The sequence below is a fragment of the Kogia breviceps genome, chromosome 14 (assembly GCF_026419965.1).
Source record: "Kogia breviceps isolate mKogBre1 chromosome 14, mKogBre1 haplotype 1, whole genome shotgun sequence".
NCBI lineage: Eukaryota > Metazoa > Chordata > Mammalia > Artiodactyla > Physeteridae > Kogia > Kogia breviceps.
The window spans coordinates 25,886,331-25,913,325 of NC_081323.1; the positions used below are offsets into that span (position 1 = coordinate 25,886,331).

The 26,995-nt window shown below is 62.3% G+C and overlaps 1 protein-coding gene across 9 annotated transcripts; it reads right to left on the reverse strand.

Moving 5' to 3' along the window:
* Positions 1-26,995, reverse strand: CACNA1H (calcium voltage-gated channel subunit alpha1 H). Of its 9 annotated transcripts, none has more exons than XM_067014252.1 (33): positions 26,511-26,993; positions 26,272-26,405; positions 25,683-25,780; positions 23,325-23,484; positions 22,699-23,017; positions 22,480-22,572; positions 20,540-21,317; positions 18,890-19,332; positions 16,867-17,018; positions 15,917-16,102; positions 15,065-15,182; positions 14,613-14,768; positions 14,337-14,427; positions 13,971-14,179; positions 11,944-12,354; positions 11,334-11,434; positions 11,048-11,171; positions 10,901-10,969; positions 10,583-10,767; positions 10,171-10,297; positions 9,848-9,973; positions 9,531-9,620; positions 9,122-9,314; positions 8,481-8,498; positions 7,143-7,294; positions 6,223-6,332; positions 5,889-6,022; positions 5,599-5,669; positions 4,051-4,129; positions 3,178-3,299; positions 2,654-3,086; positions 2,382-2,539; positions 1-1,786 (listed from the first exon to the last, which is right to left on the reverse strand). In XM_067014252.1, exons 1-33 carry the CDS (start codon positions 26,601-26,603, stop codon positions 791-793), a joined length of 6,729 nt encoding a protein of 2,242 aa, XP_066870353.1. In that variant the 5' UTR covers positions 26,604-26,993; the 3' UTR covers positions 1-790. The 9 variants fall into 9 exon arrangements, with proteins under 9 accessions (XP_066870353.1, XP_058894436.1, XP_066870352.1 ...); XM_059038453.2 differs by having other exon boundaries at positions 4,051-4,125; positions 5,595-5,669; XM_067014251.1 differs by having other exon boundaries at positions 9,095-9,314.

A 26,995-nucleotide genomic window follows, 5' to 3' on the forward strand; every position in this document is an offset into this window, starting at 1 on the left:
TCATTTCTTAAATAAGTTAATATTTATTCCACTCTGCTTTGCCCCCCTCCCCTCCCCTTGGCTTGAGAAGCCGAGTTTTCTGCATCGGATTATTGCAAATGTTTAACCTGAATTTATAAAAGAAACAAAATGAAACAAGGGGGCATCAGCGGAAACTCTCGGCCCAAGCCCCACAGGCAGTGAGGGTCTTATTGCATGGTCCCCACTCCCTGGTGACCAGCTGTTTCCCAGAGACCAGAGTCAAGGGCATTCTCTGGAATGCTGAGGGGAACAGAACGGTGGGCAGTGGGTATGGAGGGGGGATGAGACAGCAATGAGTGGTGGAGAAATGGATGAGAACTCAGACGGTGAGCAACGTGAAGCGTGACCACGGTGGCCTTGGGGATGAAGCTGGAGAGCACAAACGGCCCTAAGCATGTATAAAAATAAGCGCATGTGAGAATGGCGCTCTGCTAGGTGGCCTCTGCCTTTCTCCTCTTGGTGTTCTCTGGTCCTTGTCCCTTGGACACAGCTCTCGTTACGGGACTGCTGACCAGGCCACTGGTATGGCCTGGGACCATGGCAGCAAACTCGGAAATCCCAAACGAATTGAGGCTTCGGGCTGTGGGATCCCCCTGCTCCACTTTGCCCACAATAGCATCTGCCTCCTTCTCCCTGGGCTGACATCCTTCTGGCACCTTTGCCCTCAGTGGGGCCGGACCCAGGGTCCACACGTAGCCCTGCCTGGGCCACCACCCTGCCAGGTGCACCCCAACCCCAGTGCCAAAGCCTGTGGGCACTGCACCCCGAGCTACAAGGGCTTGTCCACACTGTCACCCAGGACTGGGGTGGACCCTTTCTTCAGTGGGCTCTCAGGGACTGGGAGGTGCAGCCCCTGCCCCTCCTCTGGGGGGTCTCCCGAGGCCACTGGAGGCTCCATCTGCTGGGGCTCGGGAGGTGCCGTGATGCCTGAGGAGGAAGGTCTGGGTTCTGGGGCGACACCATGGCCACCATCCAAGAACAGGTCCCCCCTGGGGCCCCCCACGTCCAGCGGCTCAAAGGCAAAGTTCGGGATGGTCAGGTGTTCCGTGCGGCAGGGGAGCTGGACCCGCCATTCCCCCTTGGCAGCAGTGTCCAACCCCGCACTGTCTGTGGGCTCCAGCGGGTCCCTGTGGGGCACAGCCTCACAGGATGGGGTTCTCCGCCGCAGGGTGGTGTTACCGCCCTCCGCTGCAGGGGCCCGGGCCGCACCCTCGTCCTCCGCGGGGGGCTCTATGGAGATGCAGGGGGGGCTCATCTTCTTCTTCCTGCGTGCCCCCAGGGCCAGCTCGGCCTCCAGGGCCCGGGTCTTCACCTCCCCGGCCTCTGGGCGGCTGTCCCCACAGCCCTGCTCCACGGAGGGCCGCCTCTGCTCGTCCGCTTGGCCAGGCTGGTCCAGGAAGCCCTGGGCATTGACACTGTAGAACCTGTACAGGTCTGGCTCACCGCCCACCCCCCTGTGGGCAGCAGGTGAGGCCGAGGGGCTGTGGGCAGAGCTGGTGATGTGGCTGACCTCCTCGTCAGCCGGGTCTGGGGCCTCAGCCTCCTCTGCACCCAGGGCCGGTGGCCAGCTGGAGATGCAGTTCTGTCCAAATGTGTACTTGCAGATGCGGATGCTGGTGGGCTGCGGGGAACGGGGCGGGGACCGCAAGGAGGGCCCCAGAGGCGCCTGCCTCACAGGGGTCTTCCCACCAGGCTCTCCCCAGCCCGGGCTGCTGTCCCTGGGACCATCGACCTGCCCTTCTAGGGACTCTGTGCAGACTACCTCCTGCAAAGACATGGAGTCATATGAGACCAGCCAGAGCCCAGGCAACAGGGACCCGTCCCCTGACCCCAGGCCAGGATGACCTCGTGACCCCCAAGGCTATGGGCCGGGGTGAGATGGGGCTGCAAGACACTGGTGTGGAAGCACTGTCCCCCAGCCCTAGTGTAGGGGCCCCCACCAACACTGGTCATGCTGGGGAGGGGCTGTGAAGAGCAGAGGGCTGGAGCCCAAGCTTCCATGGGCAGAATCTGCCATGGGCCTCTGGAGACCCGATGGGGCACAGAGCCACGCTGCAACCACTGCCTGACTCTGGCACCACCAGCCCAGCTTGACACCTCAAGGAGGGAGGAAGGGAGAGGGGACGAAGTCCCAGGTGAGAGTGGTCTGTGGGTACATTCAGGCCCACAGGAAAGGTTGCTGGGGGGGCCTGGGGGAGGGCAAGGCTGCCTGAGGGGACACGGGTCCCCATGGCCAGGTGCCATCATCACAGGCTCCAGGGACACAGTGCCTACTTCCCCAATGTCCCTGTCACTCAAATGGGGAGGGAACCCCCACAGAGCCCCCAGGCCTCAGCTGAGGACCGGAAGTCTCCTCCTACCTGCGTGCAGAGCAGCCAGCTGAGACTAGGGGAGCGGGCTGCACCCAGAGGGGTCAGGGCACGGTGGGTGTCGCCGTCCCTGGCTGGGGAGGACACGGCCGAAGGGACCTGGAGGGGTGGGCAGGATTCCACAGGCGGCAAGTGGGTGGTGACCGGGCCTGGGGCAAGAAGGTGCCTGAAATGTGCATCCGAAGCTGGCCCCACCCCTGCCCCTGGCAGCCCTGGCTGGCCCCGCCCGCCCAGGTCCTGGCTGTCTCCGCACGGGGCTGTACCCGAGGTTCCTGAGGTGCCCGAGTAGGTCTCCATCTCCACCTCCTGCAGAGGGTGGGGATGAGCGGCCGCAGCGGGCGCCACGGGCCGGAACATGTAGCTGTCGTTGGGCAGTGAGAGCATCCTGGACACAGACACCTTGCGCACGACCAGCAGGCTGGGGGGGTCCAGCGAGGCGCCCGGGCTCGGCGGGGCCGTGGGCCTGGGGTGGGCGGGGGGCCCCTGCGCCATCTCCAGCTCGACCTCCGCGTCCAGCTCAGCGTCCTCGCGGGCCTCCTTGTTGCTCTCCTCCAGGTGCTTCATGAGCACGGCCACCACCACGTTGACCAGCACGAACTGGGCCACCAGCACGAAGGTGACGAAGTAGATGGGCGAGATGGCCGGCAGGTAGCTAAGGCAGTGCTTGTCCTCACGGGCGCACTCCCGCAGCGTGTCCTGCGGGCGGAGGGCGGTGGGCAGGCTCCCACCTCCATCTGCGGGGCCTCTCGTGGACTCCCACCGCCCCGCCCACCGCGTGGGCCGGTACCTTCATGATCCCGTTCCAGTTGTCCCCCGTGGACACGCGAAACAGTGTGAGAAAGGCCATGCCAAAGTTGGAGAAGGTGGCGTGTCTGCTCAGGCCCTCGCAGGGGTTGTCCTCACTGCACTCTGCCGGGAGGGACCTGGTCAGCCCACCTGTCGGGGCCAGTCTGCACACAGGCCCTGCCCTCCCACAGGGAGAAAGGCATGCTCCTCTGGGATGCAGGGTGGTGGCACAGCTCAGGGGCCCTGGCAGGTGGGTGCCTTCAGCACAGGCCCAGCTCTGCATCAGCATGCTCCCTTTCTGTTCTGAGGAGTAACAGGGCTGCCCTGGGAATGAGGCGGCCCAGATCCAGGATGCGGGGCACTAGCTGCTGGGTCTGAGGAGTCCCCTCTGGGCAGACCCTGGAACCTACTGAGCCTTCAGTGACACCCAAAGGGGAGGGGGCTCCCACAGGGTCTGGGCTGCCACGAAAGGTCCCCACGGGCCCCTGCCTGGACTAGCCAGAGCCTCACGCCTGGGGGTCTGAGGAAATCCTTGGTGACAATTAAGGACTTGCTGCAGCATGTCCCCTGGGGACCAGGTGGAGTTCAGGTTACACCTGCGTGTGGGCACCTGCACTCACACTCGTGCAGCTCTGTCCTCCTGGCCTGGGTATGAACACATGTGCGTGTCTGTGTGCACGTCATGCATCTGCCACAGCACTTCTGCATGTGCCAAGTACATGGTCACCTCACGGTGAAGGGCTGACAGGAGCAGGGGCCAGGGCCTCAGCCTGGCCAGCACCCGGAGCCATCTGCGGGCTGTGTGCTCATGCGTGATGCTGTGCCTTCCGGGACCCCGTGTCTGGAGTGTGGGCCACGGCACGGCTGAACTCACCGAGCCTCCCAAACAGCTCCACTCCCAGGGCAGCATAGATAAAAAACAGGAGCATGAAAAGCAGGCCGAGGTTCCCTACCTACATAGGAGAGAAGCAGAATGAGGTCAGTGGGGCCTCAGTCCCACCCCACCCCCTTTACCTAAGACCCGCCCAGCAGGGGATCAAGTTCCTGAGGACTGCCTTGAGCCCTGTTCTTAATCCATCCCTCTTGGCCTCGGAGCTCCTGTGGCCTCCAGGGCTCCCTGTCCTGCCTGGTGCCCAAGGCCCCTCTGCTGGGCTCCTCATGCCCACCCTGCACCCAGGGTGCTGCCTCCAGCTCCTCTGCTCCCCAGAACCTGGGAGGCCTCCCGAGGGCTCTGGTGGACTCTGTGCAGGGCCTGCCTCCAGCCTCCCCACCGCAAGGTGAAGGCTGCTCTGCAGACAGTGAGGTCTGGCCTGAGCCCTGCCAGAGGCTCTTCTGTGAACTTGCTGCACACCCTCCCAGCGCCTGCTCATGCTAACTCTGGGCTACGGGGGGGCGGGGGGCGGCAGCGCAGGGGCACCCTCACATGCCTCCCTGACCCGAATGTGGCTGCTCCCCCTCTTCTCCAGCACCTGCTCCGGCCCCCAGAGGCATGGCACTGGGGCGTGGCCAGGCCCGGGTTTCCCATCCTCCACCCCCCACCCCTTCCCGTCACTCCCACAGACACTGGGCAGGCTCCAAGGAGCGCTGAGTATAACTCAGGGCTGAGGAATGTTGCTAAGGGGACCAGTGGGGGCTGGCTGAAGATGGAGGGCATGGAGGGCTGGGGGGTTAGTGGGCAGCTGGGGAGGCAGCTGGGTGAATAGAAACATGCTGGGCTGGTGGACAGACAGCTGGCCAAGAGGGCTGGATGCTGGACAGCTGGTAGATGGGTAGACAGACAGCTGTCTGAATGGATAGACAGATGTGTGGGTGGCTGGGTAGCTGGAAGGCTAGTTGAGAGGGCTAGATCCACGGGCCAGAGGGACATGTGGATGGATGGCTGGTCAGGTGGACTGGCAGAGGGACTGAATACTGCACAGATGGGGCAATAAGACTTTCAGCTCAAGAGACCACAAAGGATCAGTGTGGTGGCTGTTGGGCACAGGACGCGAGGACGCAGGGCCTGAACTAGCTCCAGAGGAGAGAGGCCTTTGGCCAACACCTGAGCCCTGGGTGTGGTCCTCCCAACTCGACAAGCACACCTTTGCCACAGGCTCTGCCCTCAGCCCACTGCATCCAGAACTGCACTGGGGGATATGGGCACTGGTCACTGGTCTTCCCCACAGAGACTAGATTGAGGCCCGGAAGGCAGGCAGCACGGCCCTCTCACAGCACAGCACAGCAGCTCAGTTACTCCTTGCACCCGGCAGGGAGGGGGGTTGGTAACCGCAGCTGCCGCGAGATGGGACGACCACGTGAATGAGTGCTGACTGATAGTGAGTGAGGCCCTCCCTGCAGCCTTGTCCTCTTGGGGGCGTCTGTGATGCCCACCCTGGGAGCAGGGAAGCCAGGCCCAGGCCCAGCCCCCGAGCTGCCGACCTACCTGGGGCAGCGCCTGAACCACTGTGTCCAGCAGGGCCCGCATACCCGTGGCCATCTTGAGCAGCTTCAGCACTAGGGCCGGGAGCCAAGCATTAGTGCGGAGGGGGTGGGGCTGGTCTGACCCTCTCTCCTGGCTGGCCAGACCTGGACCACCCGTCCCCCCACTTCCCGTCACCAGCATAATCCACCAGGGTGGGGTAAGGAACGACACGGGGTAGGTGGACACCTGAGCCCTGTCTACCGGCCCTCCTGATAGCCCGGAGACTCTGGTGGGACAGGCGGGTGGCCTACCGCGGGCAATGCGGAGCACACGCATGATGCGGATGATGGTGGGGTTGATGGGCAGCGCCGCGTTCATCTCTATCTCCTCCAGTGTGATGCCCATGATGGACAGCAGGACGATGGCCAGGTCCAGCTGGTTCCACCTGGGCCGGGCGAGCAGGCATGATTTAGTGCTGGCCACTGCCTCTTCCCCAGCACCCCCAGCCCTTCAGAGCACCAGGAGTCCCTTCCCTGTCCCCTGGGAATGTCCTGGTGTCACCACAGGGCATCTTGCACCTCTACTCAGCACCGTCACCTCTGCAGGCCTCAGGCCACGGCTCTTTCCTGCCCCTGCTCCACACACCTGTCCTTGAAAAACCTCCGGAACCCAAACGCCACCAGCTTCAGCACAGCCTCAAAGACGAAGACGATGGTGAACACATAATTGCAGTACTTGAGTGCCTCGTCCAGAGACTGGGGACGGAGTGTCAGGCTCCTGAGTGTCAGGCTCCCTGCCCAGCTGCCCCTTCCCACCCATCCGCCTGCCCCCTTGCGGCACTGGATGCCCCCCCAACCCCGCACCCGTGCCCTGTCCACCCTGCTCCATCTCTCTCCTCTGCTGAGCTGGGTGCCTCCTCAGATATGGGACAGGTTTCAGCTATTACTGGATGCAGGTCTGTGCTAGGCTGGGGAGGGCTGCCTGAATTTACCCTCGCAGCATTCTGTGGACAACTCTCAGGTGGGGGAACCTGCCCCTCGGAGCCCAGACTGCTGGCCCTGCCTGGACCAGAGCCACCCACAGCCCAGGGCAGGGGCCAGCCCACCGGACAGGCTCAGCTTCAGCCAGAGAGTCAGAGGCTCTCTGCTGTTCTAGGAGAAGGGGGCGTCCCCGTCTTTAATGAAATGGTGGCGATGCGATCGGAGGACATCTCCGTCTCTCAGTCTGGTCTTGCCTGGACTGTGAAATCCACAGTCTGGGAAGCTGGACTTGGGGACACTCCCTTAGCCAGCATTTTGGATGGAACTTCTCATGGGGCTGGGGAGGCCCTTGGGGCAGGTGTGCCCTGGGAGTTTCCACTGGTTTTAAATGAAGGAGGACCCTTTGTTCCAGCCACGCATCCATGTACCCCATAAACCCCGGTGAGGGCTCAGGCACTGCTGCAGACCTGGGGCCCCCAGTTCTTAGGGTAGCACCACCTCGCTGAGCAATGGACCCCACCCGTGGCCCTCCCCGCTGCAGGCCTGGAGGCAGGGTGGGTGGAGTATCCAGGCAGCAAACCCCACCTTGGGCTGGTTGTAGTGCTCCATGGACATGGTGATGACGTTGACGCCAATGATGAAGGTGATGAAGAGGTCCAGATAGTGGCTGGTGCATAGAGAGTGAATGGAGCGACGTGTGGGTGAGTAGTCCGCATAGTAGGGCCGGCGCTGGGCCTCTGTGGGAAGAGGGCCCCGGTGAGGGGGTCGTGGGGTGGGGTGGGAGGGCTGCCTCCCAGGGGCTGGAGGGTAGAGGTGCTGGGGGAGGGTCCAGGCTCAGACGTGGGCCTCAGGGACAGATGGGCCTTAGGGGCAGGTTGCCCACCGACCTACTCCACCAAGAGGGCCCCAGCCCCAGGGCAGACCCCAGGAGTGGGCCTGGAAGCTGAGACCCCACCTGCACCCTGCCTTGGGGGCCCTGCCCAAACCCCGCCCTGCCGGGAGCTCCCAAACCAGAGCCTGTGTGATCTACTCTCCTGAGCTGGCATCAGGGTTCAGAGACACCTCAGTGATGAAGGGTGGGCAGATGGGAGCTTTCTTGGGGGGCAGGGCAGGGTGGCCTACCACACCCACATTTTCCAGGCTGGGCATGTGCTGCCTTCTGGCCCCCAGGCCCAGAGCCCCTCCACTCCCTGTGCTCCAGGAGGCCAGTGGGCAACTGTCAGCTGCCTGGAGTCTGCCTGCCCTCCGGTCCATCTGAAGTTGATGGCCATGACCTGGGTGGCAGGGGGAGGTTGTGTATCTCCCAGCAGGTCTGTCTGCACTAAATGCTCCACCTGCTGTAATTCTTTAGGGCAGATCAGTGCCCACTGAGTTCCCACTGGGTGAGGGCATAGCTGCTAACCACTGCATAGGGGACCCACCTCAGCCACAGAACCCCATGGGCAGGGACCAAGGAGAGCGGGGGCCGACGGGAACTGACCCCTCCCTGGGGCCTGCATGCTCCTTGGTCTGGCATGCGGTCACTAGAAAGCTTGGCTCAGCTCTTGCAGCCAAAGTGGCCAGTGACCAGTTGGGCCAGGCCAGCACTGAGGATATGGAGTAGCCACCAGCCGGCAGGCACCCCAGAGTGCAGCAGAGAAGCAGTCAAGCATGCAGGCCGGGCAGAGGAACACACACGAGCTTGAAGGCAGCAGCGTGGACACCAGGCAGGCGAGCCAGCAACCCTTCCTCCCACTGGCACCTGGCGCCCACCCCAGCCGTCCCGTGTCCACCCTGCGGTGGACCCCAGTGGGCTTGGCACCCGCCTGCGATGTCCACCCTTCCCTGTGGCAGTGGCAGAGGGATGGAGGTCAGGCCAGTCCGAAGCCCTGTGCAGTGGCCGGCAGAAGTGGGGGTTAAGGCATGCAAGGCAGGGGCAGGTACCTGGGTTGGGGAAAGTGCCTGGAAAGACAAGGAGATGGTCTGAGCTGGCCGCGGTGGGTGGGACCAGGAGACTCCACGGGGTGGGCGGGCAGCTCAGCAGCCCCTCCTGGAAGAGGCCCTCTTTGCTCCCCAGCTGGGTGGGGTTTTCTAAGACCCTCTCTCTGTCTTGGATGGCTCTGCTTGCTCCCCCCACTGTGGCGTGAAAACTCATGGGGTGAACCTGCCCCTGCGGTGGTGGGGGGTGGAACTGGGGTCTCATCCATCCCCTGTGCCTCCTGGGAAGGGACCCTGTCTCCTGCTGCAGCCATTCTTTTCTGAGGGCAAAAAGGGCAAGCGTGCAGAGCCACTTGGTGAGGCCGGAGTTGCAGGTGGGGCAAGGGGACTGGGGCCAGGTAGGGGGCTCCGGGGCCAGGCTGCTGAGCTGCTGCCTGGGTGCTGCCTGCGCAGCCCTGTGCCGAGCATGAGGGAGACATGGGCTTAGGCCAGCAGCAGCCAGGTCTCAGAGCCGCCCCTTGGCTGGTCCCCTAGTCCCCCGGTCCCCAGCCACCCTCCCACAGGTGAAAAGGGAGGGCTCAAGTAGGTGGAAAAGGCTGAGGTGACGCGCAGGTACCGACCCGCCACCGCCACCGGGAGCGCCTTACTCCTGCGTTTCCTCTCCAGGCGCCGCTGCCGTTTCTCTTCCCGCCGCCGTGCCTCCTCGGCCTCCTGGTGCTGCCGGCACTTGTGGAAGTTCTCTACCACAACGCCCACGAACATGTTGAGCACAAAGAAGCTGACGATGAGCAGGAAGGAGATGAAGTAGAGCAGCATCCAGGGGTTGTGGTTGGGCACCGGCTGCGGCACAGGAGTGACACATGGGTGCCTGCCCACGAGGGCGCCCCTCCCGGGCACGGCCCCTGCCTGCAGGGTAGCTCTGGCCCCTGACGTGGAACTCTCCAGAAGTTCTCAGAGGCCAAAGGCGGCCTCTCGGGGGACATTCCCTGAGATGACCAAAGGACAAGAGAAGAAACGTCTGCTTAGAGGAGCAGGACTGCCCACCGCCTACCGCACCTGTTGGTCTATGCCCACGGCGTCCAGCCCGTCGTACATGATGTTCACCCAGCCATCCTTGGATGAGAGCACGAACAGGGACATCAGCGCCTGCAAGGCCAGAGCAAGGTGGTTACTTCTGGACGTGGCCTCCTGCTGGGGAGATGCCCCAAAGGACCACACCCCCTACCACAGCCCCACACACAGCAGACCCACCCACGACTCACAGACCCGCCATGCCGCTCCCACCTTACAGATAAGGACGAGGTTAGGTGAGGTCACCCCCGCCAGGCTTGCCCCCCATCCCGACTCCCACCCCACCCCCGAGCCCTGCCCACCTGGCCCAGGTTGTCAAAGTTGTACTTGCGTCGCACCCAGCGGTAGTGCGCAGCCCAGCACTCGGCTTTAGTGGAGATGTTCCTGGTGTCGGCACCCTCACAGTAGTAAAACTTCCCCTTGAAGAGCTGACCAGGGCGGGCAGTCATCCAGAGGGCCACGCTTTGCACTCCCACGCTCCAGACCCACCCCCACGGGGCCTCCCAGAGCAGCCGGATAGAGAGCAATGTCTCCCTTGCTGCCTGCTTGGGCCTTGGCCCTCCCAGGGCCGTTATGCTGCTGCTGACCACAGACCACCGTCCCACAGACAAGCAGGGCCACGCACCTGCACCCCTAGGATGCCGAAGATGATGAAGAAGGCGCAGCAGATGAGGACAATGTTTCCGATGGGCCTAAGTGACGATATCAGAGTCTCCACCACCAGCTTGAGGCCTGGGGCACGGCTGATGACCCTGGACGAGGAGCAGAAGAAACAAGAAACACGCTGTTGAGCCCACCCAAGGGAGCTGCCACCAGACAGAAGGCCCCAGCGCTGCAAAGACCCCACCCCCTGCTGGCCCCAGGCCCTTTCCCACCCCAGCTCTGCCCCACCCTCTGGTTCCACCCCACCCTCTGGCCCTACCCCATCCAGCCACAGCCCCGCCCATTCATACCCTTCCCTTCCCCAAACTCCACCCCATCCTTCCCCAGCCCTGCCTGGATCCCTGATTCAGGCCCTGCCCCATGGCCCAGTCTACCTCAGGGGTCGCAGTGTGCGTAGCAGGCGCAGCACACGCAGGATGCCCAGGATCTTGGCACCACCGGCCGACGCCATGGCCACGATGATGTCAACCAGGGACACCAAGACCAGCAGCCCATCCAGTATGTTCCAGCTGCTCTGCAGGTAGGCATGCTCACCAGAGACCAGGCCCAGGGCCACCACCTGGTGGGTGCAGAGGAGGGGCTGGTGGACATGTGCGCTGCACATGGGGCCAGGGTGGGGCCAGGGTGGGGCCACTGGGCAGGGCTGTGAAGCCGGACGGACAGTCGCCTGGGCTCCCCTGGACACCCTGTACCTTCACCATCATCTCGGCCACGAAGATCGCCGTGAAGATATAGTTGGAGATGCTGAGGAAGACGCGCTCCTGTAGGGGACAGGACAATGGGATGGGCCAGCCGCAACGGTGGGACCCCACCCCTCCCAGGCAAGGAGGGCGCCTCACAGTGCTGCCGGGGTCAATGTCGGGCCTCTCAAGGGCGATTGTGATGCAGTTGAGGAAGATGAAGACCAGGACAATGTGATCGAACATCTTGTGAGCAATGATCTTCTGGCAGGAGATGCGGAACCTGGGGGCCGGGGGTGGGGGTTCAGGGACAGCCCCGGCCAAGCCCTTGCTTCCCATCCCCAAGGTCCCAGAGGAGGAGCACAGCGCTCACCAAGTGGTAGGGATGCAGGGGCCCAGAGGGAGGGGTCGGCTTTCCCAGGTTTCTCCCAGGTGTGCCTCATACCTGTTCTGTGGGGAGAAGAGGTACAGGGCCCAGGGCTCGCGGCTCCGACAGCACTCGGGCTTGTAGGGCTCCAGCACTTTCTGCAGCCGGGAGCAGCAGCTCTGGGGAGGGGGGTGGGTCCTCAGGGCCCCTCCCAGACTGGCCAGTCCCCAGCCTCTCCTGCCTTCAGGCTCAGCCCTGTCCACCCACCCGGGCACTGGGTGAGGGATCTACACTGGGAGTCCAGGGGGGTGCCCGTAAGTGGCCAATCTCAGATCCCTGCCCAGGTGGGCCTCCCAGCAGAACCGTCCAGGGCAGCAGAAGTGCCTAGCTGAGAAGGTGGTTCTGCTCTCTTCCCCTCTCCTCCCATGGGACTCTCACTGGCTGACCGACTCCAGCTCAGAACAAGCCCTCAGCTGGAGGTGAGGCTGACCCTGGGGCGAATCCCACTCCAGAGCTCCCTGTGGATCAGCTGAGGCCACACCAGCCGGATCAGCTCCTGCCCAGCTTTTCCTGCTTCCCTCCCCCGTCCTAAAGGCCTCCCATGAACGCTGCTCCCGAGTCCCCACCTAGGAAACCAGCCCATGACAGGGGGAGGCGAGGGGCTGACGTGAGGCCCACCACCACTCACATCCTCCACATCATCGTCAAACTCGGCCGGGTCCTCCTTGTGGCTGTCGATGCGCAGGAAGAACTCGCTGGGCAGAGCCAGCCCGTTGCAGTCGTGGAGCTTGGTGGGCAGCAGGGTGGCCGGCCGCAGGGGCCGCAGGTCGAGCGTGCTGCGGTGATCCAGGGACTCGGAGCGTCGCAGCAGTGTGGCACATGTGCCTGGCGAGGCTCCCACACCAGGCCTGCTGTCCTCAGCCTCCTCGTCCGTGCTGCCACTGCCCTTGCCCTCGCCGGACAGCAGCGACTCACGCTCCCCGCACTGGCTCCGGCGCTTGAGGCTAGGTGCGCGGCCCAGGCTGTTCCAGCTGGAGCGCCGGCTGCTCCAGGCACTGTTGGGGCCCCAGTGGGTGCAGGGCGAGCTGCGGAGGCTGGACTGCGGGGAGGGGGCAGGAGTGAGCAGGTCAGACACCCCCCCACAAGTTACCCCCAAACATCCTGGCCTCAGGGCACCTGGCACAGGGACCTTTCACATCCAGTGGCATCACCATTGACACCCGTGGGTGACATCTGTACATGGATCATCTCCTTTAACGAGTGGACAGCCCTGCTAAGGAGAGACACTAGCGGCACTGAACCTTCAGTGGGGCACCTGTGGCGCACAGTGGGTCAACAGCTAGCTGGAGAGACAGCCAGAAAGCGTCAAGAGCACTGAGTGGGCCTCCCGGGCCTGCTCAAGGACCAGAGGGTGGGCGAAGGTTATCAGCAGGCCTGGGACCAGCCACGGACCAGGCATCCTCAGATGCTACCGAGCAGCTGAACTGGATCTCTGGGGAGGGGCCCCACATCAGTTTCTAGCTGGCAGACTCTGGACTTGCAAAGAGAAGCCGGGCACTGCTTATCCAGGAGGTAAACTGGACTGTGGTCCGGGGACTTCACCTTTGCTGTGCCTACCCTCTTTGCCCTTCATCGTTTTCACCTCAGGGGTCCAGCAGGAGCTGAGCTGGAATCCTTGCTCAACAGCCCCTGTCCTCCTCCCAGCGACTCCTAGCAGCCTGGCTGTGATGCACCTTGTTGCTAGATCACTCGGCCCACCCAAGGCTCAGCCCTGCACCTTTTCTCTTACCAACACACGATCGTCCTGCCTTGAGGATTTGCCTGGACTTTCCTCCAGGTTCATATCCCCGTGCTTTCTCTCCACAGCTGGCTTGTCCTGCTCTGCCCACCCCTCCCGGGCCCTTCTAAGAAGCCCAGATGCTGGCTCTGGCTGTGTCTGCTGGGGACGGTGTTTTCTGGGTTTGTCTGGAAAGACCCTGTGGGCTCCAGCTCCACAGAGTGCTGTTGGTCGTGATGCACGGAACCCTCTGCCCGGCTTCTGTCACCTGCTTCACATCCTCAGGTTTTTCTGTATTTTTGTTTGTTTGTTTGTTTTATTTTTGGCTGGGCTGGGTCTTCATTGCTGCGCGCAGTCTTTCTCTAGTTGCAGTGAGTGGGGACTACTCTTCCTTGTGGCGCGCGGGCTTCTCATTGCAGTGGCTTCTCTTGTTGCAGAATATATACAGGCTCAGTAGTTGTGGCTCGCAGGCTCTAGAGCACAGGCTCAGTAGTTGGGGCGCATGGGCTTAGTTGCTCCGCGGCATGTGGGATCTTCCCGGACCAAGGCTTGAACCCGTGTCCCCTACATCGGCAGGAGGATTCTTAACCACTGCGCCACCAGTGAAGCCCCCACACATACTGTTTTTTACACCTTTTTGCCATCCTTCTCTGTTTTCCCCTTCTTGTACGCTGTGCGCTTTGTCAGCTTTTATCTATGATTACAAATTGGAAGATAAACTTCCAGCCTGACAGTCTACTCACCTGTTCACATTCCTCCCGTAAAAACGGCAGCTTCTGGCTCCATTTATAGAAAACAAAGCACTCAGGGCCAAGGGATTCCTGGGGTATGACTGGGAGGGTTGTGCGGGACCCTCACTCATCTCTGGGGAAGGCCTAAGGAACTGGGTGGGTGGAGCCTGAAGGTAGCCTGAGGCCAGGGCAGGGGACCATCCCTACCAGAGACTTCTGGTCCCCCAGCTGGGGGTCCACGGAGCTGCTGCTGCCACGTCGTGAGTCCAGGAGGCCAGGGCCCGCGTCCAGGTGTGGGGAGCTCTTGGGGGTGGGCATGGGTGTGGCTGCCGTGCGCATGATGAGGGGAGGGGGCAGGCTGGCCTGGCCCTCCAGGTGCCCGTTGGGGGTCACCGCCAGCGAGTACATCTTCATCTCTGGGTGGGGGGAGGAGGCCGCTTGAGCCTGCAGGGCTCCCAGGAAGGATAATCTGCCCGCCCAGGATCCACCCACAGGAGTCCCAGCTGTGCCCAGATAGGCAGGCAGCGCCCCCTCCATCCTGTCCCTGCCCCGCCCCCTCACTTGCATGCGTACCTGTGGCCCTGAGGTCTCTGAACTTGTCCAAGTCCTCCTCCAAGTGGGTGGAGGTCTTGTCTTCATCTGTGTCGGACCTGGTGGCATCGCCCTGTGCCCACGGAGCACACAGTACACGTGAGGCTCCCCTCAGGTGGAACCCCCCTACAGGAAGGCCAGACCAGCACGGGGGCGGGTGTGGACGGAAGGGCCCAGCGGGTGGAGGACGGAGTTCTCTCCATGCTGGTCTGCCCAAGGTGCCTGGCTCCCACTGCCTCCCCTGGAAGCCCCCCTCACCTCCGCCTGGAAGCCCTCCACAAGGATGGCCACCAGCAGGTTGAAGAGCACGTAGTTGCCAAAGGTCATGAGGGCCACGAAGTAGAGGGCAGCCCAGGAGGAGGTGGAGGCCATGCCGTTGTAGAGGACAACGTTCCAGTCTTCCTGGGTGAGGATCTGGGGGAAAGGGGTGGTGGGGCAGAGTGGGCCCAACATGGGGGCTGAGGGGGTGCCAGGATGGTGGTCCTGGCTGTAGAAATGCTGACAGGCCCTTAGGACCAGAAGGAGCTCTGGACAAGTGAGACCAGGTCCACCGCCCCAGGGGCCAGGATCAATGTCCCTGCTGCTGTTCACAGCTCGTCACTCACTGTGGCCTTGGACAGGCCTCAGCCAGCTCTGGGGCTGTTCTGAGCAGGGCTGTAGCTCTCCAGGGACTACCACGTACATGAGGGGACGGCCCCACCTGGCTTTACCTGGAACACGGTAACGATGGCCCACAGCAGGGAGTCAAAGTTCTTCCTGTCAGGGACCGTGTCTCCAGTGTCTGTTTTCAGGCTGAATTTGCAGCCAAAGAGGTGCATTCCGAGGATGCTAAGGGCGGCAGATGGGTGCGGTGAGTGCGGGGGAGTGGGCACAGGTTGGGGGATATGGGGGGTGCTGCCCGGTCACTTCCACACCCAGCAGCTGTTCCTCTACATCTGCCCCTGGACACCCAGCTTTCTGATTTGCAGGGGCCTCCCAAGTGCCCACGGCCGAGTTGTTTCCGTTGTATAGGTGGGAAGACCAAGGCCAGGAATAGGAGGGGACAACCAGAGGCCACTCTGGCTTCAGGCAGCAGCCAGGACCTGAGGTGCCTGTCTCGCCCAGCCTACCTGGGGCTGCCCTCTGCCCTAGCTCCCTCCCCAAGGCCTGAGGCCCTGGGCCTGTTTGCAAGGGCTCAGCGAACAGCAGCTGAAGCAAGGAACTCCAGCCTGGCTGCCCCGCCCCTTCTCTGCCTCCCTCATTCTTGGCTTTTTTGGGGGGGCACAATCCCCGATCCATCCATCTGGGGGCTGGTCCCATCACCCCATTCAGCTATGAGCCGTGGGAGCAGAGCCCAGTATGCCGGTGCCTGGCATAGAAGGTGCCCAGTCAGTCCTGTTGAAAGGAACCAGTGACTGAGTTTCTGCTGCCGCTTTGAGGCTCCTGGCACCCCGGGCCCAAAGCCAGAGCACGGGGCCAGCATGGTGGGATGGGCCTCCCCTCTGGGCAGGCATGTGCTCAGGGCCCCAGGCCTTTCCCTCGCAGCCACAGGGGGCAGGATGACCCCCACTGGGTGTTCCCACCTGAAGATGAAGATGAAGAGCATGAGCAGCATGCAGAAAGTGGCCACGTTATCCATGGTCTTCATGAGTACCACCAGCTGGCGCCGCAGCGCGGGCATGAAGCGCACCAACTTGAGTACCCGCAGCAGCCGGAAGGTCCGCAACACCGACAGCCCGCCGTCTGCCTGCCCGATGATCTCCCACACGCTGTGGGCGGGCCGAGGCTCAGAAGGGCCTCTTCTCTGGCCGCGCATCCCTGGGCCCGCCCTGACCTTGCGACACCCTCTTCCCAGAAGCAGGAACACCAGCCCGGGAGCCACCGTGGCCTTCACTCAACCCCTTTCTGGGAGCAGGTTCAGCTGCATCCAGGCATCGACAGGGCTGAGGGATGGTGGTGACATCTCTGAAGCCTCCTCATCAGCTGCTGTCCTGCTGGCTGCCCGACCCCCAGAAGCTGCCCAATCAGAAGCTTCTCAATTGAGGGCCTTTCCTGGTCCTATGCCTTTCAAGCTGTGCTTGGCTTGTCTATTCTTGTTAGGGTGGGGGATCCCTTGTCTCCTGAGGGCCCTGCTTTCTCCTGGGGAAGGGAATCCCCCAGATTCTCCAATTCATTTCTGTGTTGATTTTGCTGCAGCAGCACCCCTCAGGCAAGCTGGCCTTCCTCGAAGGTTCTGAGCCCTAAGTGGAGTCCGGCTGTGAGGCTGAAGGGCCACTGAGTGCCCACTCTGTTCCTGCAGGGAACAGCTCCACTAGATTCTACAAACTTTCACCTGAGATGCAGCTGACCTATCTGTGTATACCCGACAGTGCTTGTGGGGAGGGGCGGGGATCCTGCCCCAAGGCATCCCATCCCATGAAATGCTGCTGGCAGGGACTCTCCTGCTGGCCGGGGCTCTGCTATGTGTGGGGGGCTGTCACCTGACACTGGAGCCTCCCCGGCCCCTGTGGGCTCCGAGGAGGTGGGGACCCACCTGATGACCACGATGATGCCATCGAAGATGTTGTAGGGATTCCGGATGTAGCCCAGTGGACCGCAGGCCAGCAGCTTCAGCAGCATCTCCAGGGCAAACATGCTCGTGAACACGATGTTGCTGATCTCCAGGGCGTTGGTGAGCTCGTCAGGCTGCGGGCAGCGGAGACATCATCAGGGCCCACCCACGGCTCCCAGTGCCACTGAACTAGGAGCAGGTAAGTCTGCATCAAGGGGCCAAGGGGCTGTGGCAGCATCTCAGAAGGAGCCCAACTGGCTGCTGTCTGGAGGAGAAAACAAGGACCCCAGCAATGTCCCCTCCAGTTGGACCCCAATCTGCCTGGCCCTCCTACCCTGACTGTCCCTGGTCCTCCCCAGGCCCTGCCTGACCTTCCTACCATCATGTCTGAGAAACAGGGCTCCAGAGACTTCCCCAGACCCCACAAGCACAGGCCATGGGAAAAGGGGCTGGAGCATCTGCCTCAGGGTTCCAGGGTGGGCATGTGGATGCACAGGGTGCAGGGCACACAGTTGATATGTCCCAAGAGCTGCCGTGATCCCTGGTGGCCTTGCACATCCTTCCCTGTCAGCAGAAGGCCCCAGAGGTCCCTCTCTTACTGGGGATGTGCTGGCCCGCCTGTGTGTGTGCACACCTGCACCAGTGTAAATGCTGGTATGTTTGTGTGCCAGTGTGTGGCCTGTTTGTGTGCACATGTGAGTTTGCATGTACCTGCATGTGCTGTGCATGTGCACAGAGCCTCCCACATGTGCACGTCTGTACACATGTCCACATCTGCACAGGTAAACCTTGCATATGTGCGTGTGTGCACGTGCGTGTGTGTATACATGTGTGTGTGCAGAGGCTCCTCCCTGCCGGGGATTCCCTCCAGCCTGCTGCTGTCCCTGCCTAGGTCTCACCCTCACAAAGAGAACCTCCCTGCCGGGGCTGCTGGAGGCTAACACTGCTGGCATCTTCCCTGAATTGCTCCAGGATGAAAGAACATAACTTAAGTGACTTGAAAAGCCCAGAGGATGGAAAACGAGAAAGGCGACTTGGTCATTAAAAGTGAACTGGCCTCAGGGCTTCCCTCGTGGTGCAGTGGTTAAGAATCCGCCTGCCAGTGCAGGGGACATGGGTTCAAGCCCTGGTCCGGGATGATCCCATATGCCGCGGAGCAACTAAGCCCGTGTGCCACAACTACTGAGCCTGTGCTCTAGAGCCCGCGAGCCACAACTACTGGAGCCCGTGTCCGTAGAGCCCATGCTCCACAACAAAAGAAGCCACTGCAACGAGAAGACCGCGCACCACAACGAAGAGTAGCCCCTGCTCGCCGCAACCAGAGAAAAAAGCCCGCATGCAGCAATGAAGATCCAATGCAGCCAAAAAAAAAAAAAGTGAACTGGACTCGGTCCCCAGAGTGAACGCCCTCTCCCTGCTGGACCCAGCTGCTGCTCCTCCCTGGCGAGGCCCCAGTCCTGGGCAGGGGCTACTGGGGGGCCAGGCGCCACCCCAACAATTCCTCCTCTGTGGGCCATTCCATACCACTGGCCTCTCCTGGCCACCCAGGGGCATCCCAGTGGGCACAGCCAGAAGGTCTGGCTCATGTAAGGAGGGGCCTCTCTCTGTGAGAGCTGGGCTGTGGGAGTCCCATCCTAAGAAGAGCACTGGGTGGCCTCATGAGCACCCTCGGCCCCCTGCTGCCTCTGGGATTGTGATTTCAAACCCCCACCCCAGACAGGAGGACCTCCAGGCGGGAGCCACGGTTTCTCCGTTCACCACTCAGCAGAGGCCCAGCCAAGGAGAAGCATGAGCGTTCGCTGAGTGGCTGATAAAAACTGCCACAACAGCTGACATTCAGCTCTAATGCCATCCCTGTTCCCCAACCCCCAGAAACCCCTCTGTGGGGCCCTGTAAGAGACTGAAGTTTCAAGGAGACACACGAGGAACGTGCTCCCCGGGGGTCGCTCCGAGGGCTGTCCATTCAGGCCCACTTCACCTCTGGAGGGTGCACCAGGCCGCCTACCTGCTCATGGTACTCGATGCCCATGCTCAGCGTGTTGGTAAGGATGGCTACCATGATGCCGCGGTTGAAGTACTTGCTGTCCACGATGCGGCACAGCTTGCCGCTAAAGGAGGCCCAGACGTGGCCCAGCCCTCCCTGCTCGCCTGTCACCACCCTCCGCTGTGCCCTCCGCCGCGTTCCTCCTGAGCCTGCCGTGTCCGCCGCTGGGGGTGGCTGCATGGGGTCACGGCGGTCCCCGTGCCGCACATCCCGTGTGAATTCGTAGACCCCGTTGCTGTCCGAGTCTCCACTGTCTGAGTCGCTGAACTCCAGCTCGGGGTCCTCCAGGGCGCTGGTGCAGTACGGGCAGCTACTCAGCTCACAGGTCAGCGTGCCCGCCTGGGGGCTGGGCAGGGGGCAGGGCACACTCAGGCCTGACAGACGGCTGGGGGCCTGGCCCAGTCCTGCAGGAAGAAGGATGTGGGCAGCCTCAGGCCGCTCAGCTACAACACCAGGCGCCCGGGACCCACGTGCACAAGCAGGCTGCCATGGGGTGAATGGTGTCTGTGTAGACATGCACATCGTACACATGCACACACCTGGGCACTCATACCTGGGTATATGTGCACATGTGGGAACATTCATACACACCTAGGCACACACCTGAGCACATGCACAGACACACATGCCCACGCCTGGGCACTCACACCTGAGCACATGCACGCCCTGCACAGGTACTCTCTGTTCACTCAAGGATAAAAAGAGGCAGAGAGGCTCATCCACCAGGGGGCCATGCTATCCACAGAAATCTGACGTGAGCCACTTTCCAGCAGTCACGTTAAACGGATGACGTGACTGAACATTCCAGGTCACAATACGCAGGAGTCATCGTTGCTCGGTGCTGCCTGCCTGGCTGAGTCTCTGGGGCCCAGGTGACTGCACTGGCGGCGGCTTAGACTCCCCACAGCCAGGAGCCCTGCGGGGCCAACCTGCCCCAGTGGGCAGTGCAGGACTATAGGCATGTGCATTTTGATACACCCCGGTCACTGTGTGAGGACACACACTCTTCTACCCACTCCAGGCACCCCGAGGGTTACTGCCCACGCATGCCACCTGGGAGGGCCTCAGTCTGCATGGGACCCCACTGTCTGGGGTCGCAGTGTCCTTCCCGTCCCAGGTGGGTGAGGCCGGCACCTCAGGTGGGAGGAGCGAGTATACTGGGTGGCACCACGGCCCCTCTCTCCTCGGGCTTTGGGAGCTCTGTGACCTCGGCTTTCCCTTCCCTCTGCCCCAGCCTCAGGCTCCCCACCTAGAAAGGGGGCCGGCCACTCCTCCTGAGAAATGACCAGGCCATGGATAGGTGGTCCCTCTCAGGGCCAGGCGTGGGCAATGGGGCACAGCCCGAGGGTTTTTTTGCTAGCTTCAGAATTCTCATTTCCACGTGGTGAACGCTCATTCACCACTGAGCCATCAGTTGCTCAGGGCTACAGGATGGACGGAGGTGGGGGGGCACCTTCTCCCATCTGAGGTGCCCAGGACCCGCCCCCTTCTTCCCTTCATCCAGGGCTCCAAGGGAGGAAGGCTGAGCTCACGAGAGTTCGCACACAGGTGGGGATGTCCCAGGAGCCCGTCCCCCACTCCCCACTGCTCCCCACAGGGTGAGGTCCTTACCGTGCTCCCCGACCAGATGCTGGATCTTCTCGCAGGGGTCGGGGCTGCTCAGGCTCAGTGGGCTGTGCCCCCCGGCTCCCAGGGGTCCACCAGGACGCTTCCCCTTGGGCCCGGGGCCACCTTTGCCACTGCCTGCGGCCGAGGGCAGGATGGTGGGGTAGTTCATGGCGCCCAGCCCAGTGGCCAGCTTGAGGCCGGCGGCGGCAGTGGCCACAGCATGTGCCGCCCGGGCCCTCTCCTGTGGCCCCTCCACGTGGCAGTCTGCATGGTACACGCTGTGCACTGACTCAGCGTCGGGGGGCCCATGCCCGGGCGAGGGAGGTGCTCCAGCCCGCACCAGCCTGGTGTCACCGCCGCCTGGCTCGGAGCCTGGCCGGCGTGGGCTGCCATGGCTGAAGTGGTAGTGGTGGTGGTGGTGGTGGTGGTGGTGGTACACGAGATGGTGGATGGAGGTGGCGCGCCCTCCCGCCCGCCGTGGCCGCCACCCAGCGCCCTGGCCATGCGGCACGCCGCTGGGGTCCACCTTCTTGCGCCAGCGGCTCTGCCAGCGGGCATAGAGGCGGAGGCCACGGCGCTTCAGCTTGCGGCACACATGGCCCACGTACCGGAGGAGCTCCTCATAGCAGGTGCCAGGCTCTGAGAAGCTGGCCAGCGTGCTGTCGTTGGACAGGTAGCGGGCCCGCTGCTCCCGCATCAGCTGGTTCTCCCGCTGCTTCGTCTCCGAGAACTGCGTGGCGATCACCACTAGGCACAGGTTGATCATGAAGAAGGAACCCACCTGTGGTGGGCGGGAGGCAGTGAGCTCACTGGACGAGTGCCCCAGGGAGGCAGGGAAGCGGGGACACTGGGACCCACGGCCCTGGGCATCAGCATTGGGCAGGGCAGGAGACCAGGACAGCAGCTATGGTTTCTACACAACAATCAAGCTCCTGATGAGAAAAATACTGAGCCCCACTGTGCACTGCCCATTCTAGGGGCCCGGGATATGGCCCCAGGGTAGCCGGCAGCAGTGGGGACACCCTGTGATGGGCAGGGTCCTTGCTGATCTGATGTTGAGCCCCAGCATTTGGGATGGGTGGTGCAGGGTAGGTGCTCCTTGCCTATTTGCAGACAGTTGCAGGACAGGTGGGGAGACCCGCCTTCCCATCATCTGTGTGGTTTGTCCCCTCATCCTTCAGCTCTGTCCCCAGCCACACCCTCCAGCCCAGGTCAGGCCTTCCTCAGCCGCCATGGCTTCACTGTCCTCTGTGGCAGGGTCACCGGGTGACACTCTGCTCTGTTTGTATTTATGGTCTGAGATAAGGTGGGACAGGTGCCTGGTTTAATTCACTGCTGGTCTTTGCAAACCCTGCCCCAGGCACCAGGGGCCACTGAGAGAACCAAGTGAGGGCCACCCCTGGGGCCACAATCCCTGTGGAGGGCCATGCCTGGGGGAAACACCTATACTGTGGAGAACTGTGCTGAGGGCCCATGTATACTGTGGGGGGACTGTGATCCCAACAGGTGATCCTGACTCTCCTGCAGCCTCCTGATAGCACCTGGCCATGGTAGGGCCTGAGGGGCTGTCTGAGGTCTCTCTCCCCTTCCCCCACACACAGGCTTCTCTGTCCTCCCAACCCTGCCCACCTCCTCCTGGGGCTGGACAGAGTCTCCCCCCAACTCCATCAAGGGCCCCCACCCACCTGCCCTGGACATGATGGCCCTGGGTCTCTGCTGCCCCTGCCCCACCCTATAGCTCAGTCAAGTGCAGGGACCCAAGAGGGCCAGCAAAGGCCAAGACGGCGCTGTGCCAGGGGCACAAGTAGGATCTCGCTGGACCCCGGGGACAGGATGACAGCCGCTAACAGAGGAGGAGCTTGGGATCTGAGACAGGGCTGTCGCAAAGCGGGGGCGCCCCCATACCCCTCACCCCGTGCATCCCACTCCACCCCTGCACTTACAATGATGAGCAGGATGAAATAGATGAAGTTGTAGAAGGAGTGGGCATCCATGACGTAGTACATGATGTCCACCCAGCCCTCCAGCGTGATCACCTGGGGGGGCAGGCGGCTGGACATACGGACGGCCCTGAGAGGGCGGCGGGCCCTCCTAGCCTGCCTGGCACCAGCCCCCAGGCCCCGCATGCTGGGCGCCCAGTGCAGGGGAGACCCAGAGCCCACCTGGAAGATGGCGATCCAGGCATAGCCAATGTTGTCGAAGCTGATGGCCCCGTTGTGTGGGTTGGAGTCGCCCGAGCGGCACACATTGTAGTACTGGTTCCAGTTGATACAGGTGTGGTGGCCTGTGCCACCCGCGCCCTCGGCCTGCGGCTGCCCATAGGCCTCCCAGCCCAGCGTGCATTCCACGCGCAGCTCGCGGCGGCTGGGGATGTGCGAGCACTTCTGCATGCCGTTGTCCCGGCGAGAGGAGCAGATGAAGGGGTTTTCCTCACCCTCCTCCGGCTGGTAGTATGGCCGCAGGAAGCTGAGGTTGCTGTTCCTGAAGGCACAGAGATGGAGAGATAGAGAGAAACGGACAGACAGACACAGTCAGACAAAGATAGAAACAGACATAAAAAACAGTGACAGAGACAGACCCAAGCCCACTAGTGCTAGCGCTGCTCCAGGAAGGGTGTGTCCCTGGGAAAACAGGGCCTGGAGGGGAGGAGCCTGTTGGGGGAGGAGCCTGTTAGGGGAGGGGAGGGGCCTGGAGGGGGAGGAGGCTGCTAGAGGAGGAGCCTCTGGGGGCAGGCCCTGGGAAGAGCAGGTTAGGGGCATGTCCTGCAGGGTGGTCAGGGCCCCTGCACCTGGCGAAGGTGCTGTCCAGGAAGCAGCGGTTGCGCAGCAGGCCAGCCCAAAGCTGGACACCCACGATGCCGAAGATGAAGAACACAAAAAAGCAGAGCAGGAGGACGTTCCCGAGCATGGGCAGCGTGTCCAGCAGCAGTGTGACCAGGATTCTCATGCCTGCAGGTGGTAGGGCAGCCGGTCAGTGAAGAGGAGCCCTCCTGGGAATCCCTGAGGCCCCAGGCCCTCCTGGGAGCCCTGAGCCCTCTGCCAATCACAGATGGACATCAGCACCTCTGTGGGGGACATGAGCTGGGCTCCCACAAGTCCAGCATGCCCCAAAGGACAAACATCTGCAGTAAGACCCCAGAGGGGAGCAAGGCCATGGCCTGGAGGGGCTCAGGGCGGGAGGTCCCTGATCCTTGTGAATGCCATATGGGACCACACTGCATCCAGGCAGGCGCCCAGGGTGACCAGACCAGGAGTCCCGCAGTCCCAGGCTCCTGCATGGGAGCAGCAGCCTGGGGGTCTTGCAGCAAATACTGGGTTTGGGAACCAGCGTTTCTTTCCATTCTCTGTGAGAATCACGTTGAGTAGAGCCCTGCACTGGAGGGGAAGCAGGGGCTATGTGCACCCCAGGGCAGGAAGTGGCTTCTGAGAGGCAGTTTTGAAGCTCTTGCTCCTGGGTGCGATGGGCCGCGTGTATGCCGATTATTCGAGGGAGTGGGTCAGCCAAGCCCTATGCGCCCCTTGGTCCCGGGCCTGCCCCCGTCCCAGACCTCAGCGAGGATAAGACTTGTTTCCGGAAACAAGCAAGAGCTGACTTAAGGGTGCAGGCAGAGCCCTGGGCCAGGAGGCTGAGCCCGGGGGCCTCGTGGAGAGCACCCTGGAGCTGCTGGATGGCAGAGGTGGGACCCCTGTGGTCACAGTAGGGAATCACAGCTGGGAGAAGCACTGAAATTTCAGAAGTGGCCGGGAGAAAGATTCATCAGGGACAAAGTGAGCACCACCCTGGCCAGACAGCAACCCTGACCTTTGAGACGGCTCAAAAGACCACATATGATCCAGGGTCAGAGTGGACCCCAGGCAGCCAGAGTGAGACACAGCCCTGAACATGACCACTGGGGGCTCACTGTGAGGGTACATGGTCCTGTCTGGGGAGGCACCCTGTTTGGGACCAGGGCATGTCCCCAGAGCGAGGCCAAGCTGCTGGCAGCAAATTCTAGCCACTGCAGGCATTTGGTCTGAAAAATGAAGATCTGCATTGTGAAAGGGGCTGTATTGTCACTTCACACACTGAAAGGGTGTCCAAGTGAGTGGACTGAGTGCCTGATGGTGCTGGGCACAGAGCCAAGAACCACGCGTGACACCTCACCTCAACCCACAGCCATCCTTGAGGAGTAACACATTCACAGTCGGGTAAACTGAGGCTCAGAGAGGTACAGTACTTGCCCAGGATCACATAGCATCTGAGCCCTGTCTGATCCCTGAGGGTATAGGGTGGCAAGTAGAAGGAAGGCCCAAGGGTCTCACAGCATAAACCTCACCCACCTGCCCTTTGGCAGAGCTGACAGCCCCAGAGGGAGGGAGGGAGTGACCACGCTGGGGGGGTGTGACTTCTTGGAGGGGACGCAGGACACACCCTGACCACCCAGACTTCAGTGCTGAGGCCACCAGGACCCAGGCCAGGCAGCCAAAAAGGCTATGCGCGCCTACACGGCACACACAGACCCACATACACGTGTGTATACTCACTTCACAGTCACATGGGTACCACCCCAACACAACCCCAGGAAAATTAACGGCTGAATTCGATCACATCCTTGAAGACTTTGAACACACAGAACAGCCCCATGTGGGCAGATGACCTGGGTCCGGACAGACCACATTCCAAACGAGCAGCCACATAACCCCCTGGAAGCTACTCCACCCTTCCCTGAGCACCAGACCCTTTGGCAGAACTCAGACCTGAGAATCAGGGTGGGCCAGACAAGAGAGCAACCAAGTCCTGCACAGCTCCCGGGCACAACCCCAAATGTTGTGCAGATGAGGAGTCTGAGGTTCAAAATGGCCCCTGTCACTCAGCAGCACTGTGAGGAGTCGGGACTCCACACAGACTGACTTCCCATCACACCCCAACTCGGTCAAGGGTTGCTCTGTCCTCCCCAGAAAAGCAGTGGCAAATCCTCAGGTTCCTATGGCGAGTGGCAGGAGGCCAGCCTCCCCTACCCCGACACGGGTCTGGGCTGGGGCCAGAGCATCTAGATGCCATACGGGCAGTGTGGCCTCCTGGTTTTGTGCCCCAGTGGGTCCTCAAAAGCTCTCATCAGGGCTGGCAGGACACACCTGTCCCAGGCCCGGGTGTGGGGGTCACTTACTGGGCACACGGTTGATGGCACGAAGGGGCCGCAGCACACGCACTGTCCGGATGGCCGAGAGGCTCACGTTGTGTCCGTCCAGAGAGTACTCCATCATGCTAGGAGCGGGGCAGAGGGAACAGGGGCTCAGGCAGCCGACAGGTGCTCTGGGGTCAGAGTCAGGCCAGCGGGCACACGGCTCTCTCCAGGGCACCCTGCCAGCTGAGGCCAGGAGGCCCAGGGCAGGTGAGCACATGCCAGAGGCCTGGTCCCCACACCATACACCCAGCCTGACTGGGCTCCAGGGCAGCGGAAGCATAAACTTACGTTACCACTGGTGGCTCCTCACCACTCACAGGCCACTCCATGCACCCTGTGTCTGTCCTGCTGTCCCTGGTGCTGGCACAGGGAGGCCCGGACAAGTGTCCTGCCCCCCAGAACCCCAGATCCAGATACCCCTGAGACCCAGCACCTCCTGAGTACACCTCCCCATCCTCTTCCTGGGGGGCCCAGGGGCTGCTGTGGGGTCTGAGGTGGGCAGGGCTCCCAGCCAGACCTGGCCAGGCGCAGGGGCCGTCCTAGTCTGGTCTGTGGTGGGGCAGGGTCATACCCCGCCATGACGATGAAGAAATCCAGCCTGTTCCATGTATCGCCCAAGTAGCACTTCTGCCCGAACAGCCCGAGGGCGATCATCTTGATGACCATCTCCACCGCAAAGAAGGCGAAGATGAAGTCGTCAAATGCCTGCAGGAGAGGGGCCTGAGAGCTGGGCCTGCACCCCTCACATCCAGCCCAGGTCACCTGTGGCCAGTCCCACCCTGCCAGCCCTGCCCCACTTGCCCCGCCCACCTCCAGGATACTGCAGCGCTCCGAGCGGCACTCGACGTCCTCGCAGGGCCGGAACATGCCCAGGGTCACGCAGTTGAGCATGATGACCAGCATGCTGACGTGCTCGAACCACGTGGGGCAGGTGTCGAGTTAAGGGTCCATGTGACAGGTGGGGGAGCCCCAGAACCCACCCCCAGCACCCCTTACAGCTGCCACACGGTCAGTCCCTCTAAATCCGCAACCCCGTGCCCAGGCCCTCAGCTGGGCAGTGAGGGACAGACCCCCAACACCAGCCTCTGGACACTGCTGCCAACCCCTTGTGCACAGCAGGACCCTGGATGGAGGCGGGAGGCCAGCCACTGCCCCTCTGCCAGACTCCCCCAACTCTGATGCCCTAAACTGAGATCAGCCTCTCAAATTAGCAGTCTCACCAGCACTGTCCAGCTGGGACCCCAAGTACCGCAGACATCTCATGAGGGCAGCCCTGAAGACCCCTCCCCCTGGCC

Excerpts from the sequence above, each read along its gene's own strand:
- CACNA1H (XM_067014251.1), bottom strand. The coding sequence starts at position 26,603 with ATGCTGGTCATCATGCTCAACTGCGTGACCCTGGGCATGTTCCGGCCC. Across the intron at positions 9,315-9,530 it reads CCGTGGGCATAGACCAACAG|CCGGTGCCCAACCACAACCC; the intron begins GTGCGGTAGGCG and ends CCTGTGCCGCAG. Across the intron at positions 5,670-5,888 it reads TGTGCTCCGCATTGCCCGCG|TGCTGAAGCTGCTCAAGATG; the intron begins GTAGGCCACCCG and ends TCCCGGCCCTAG.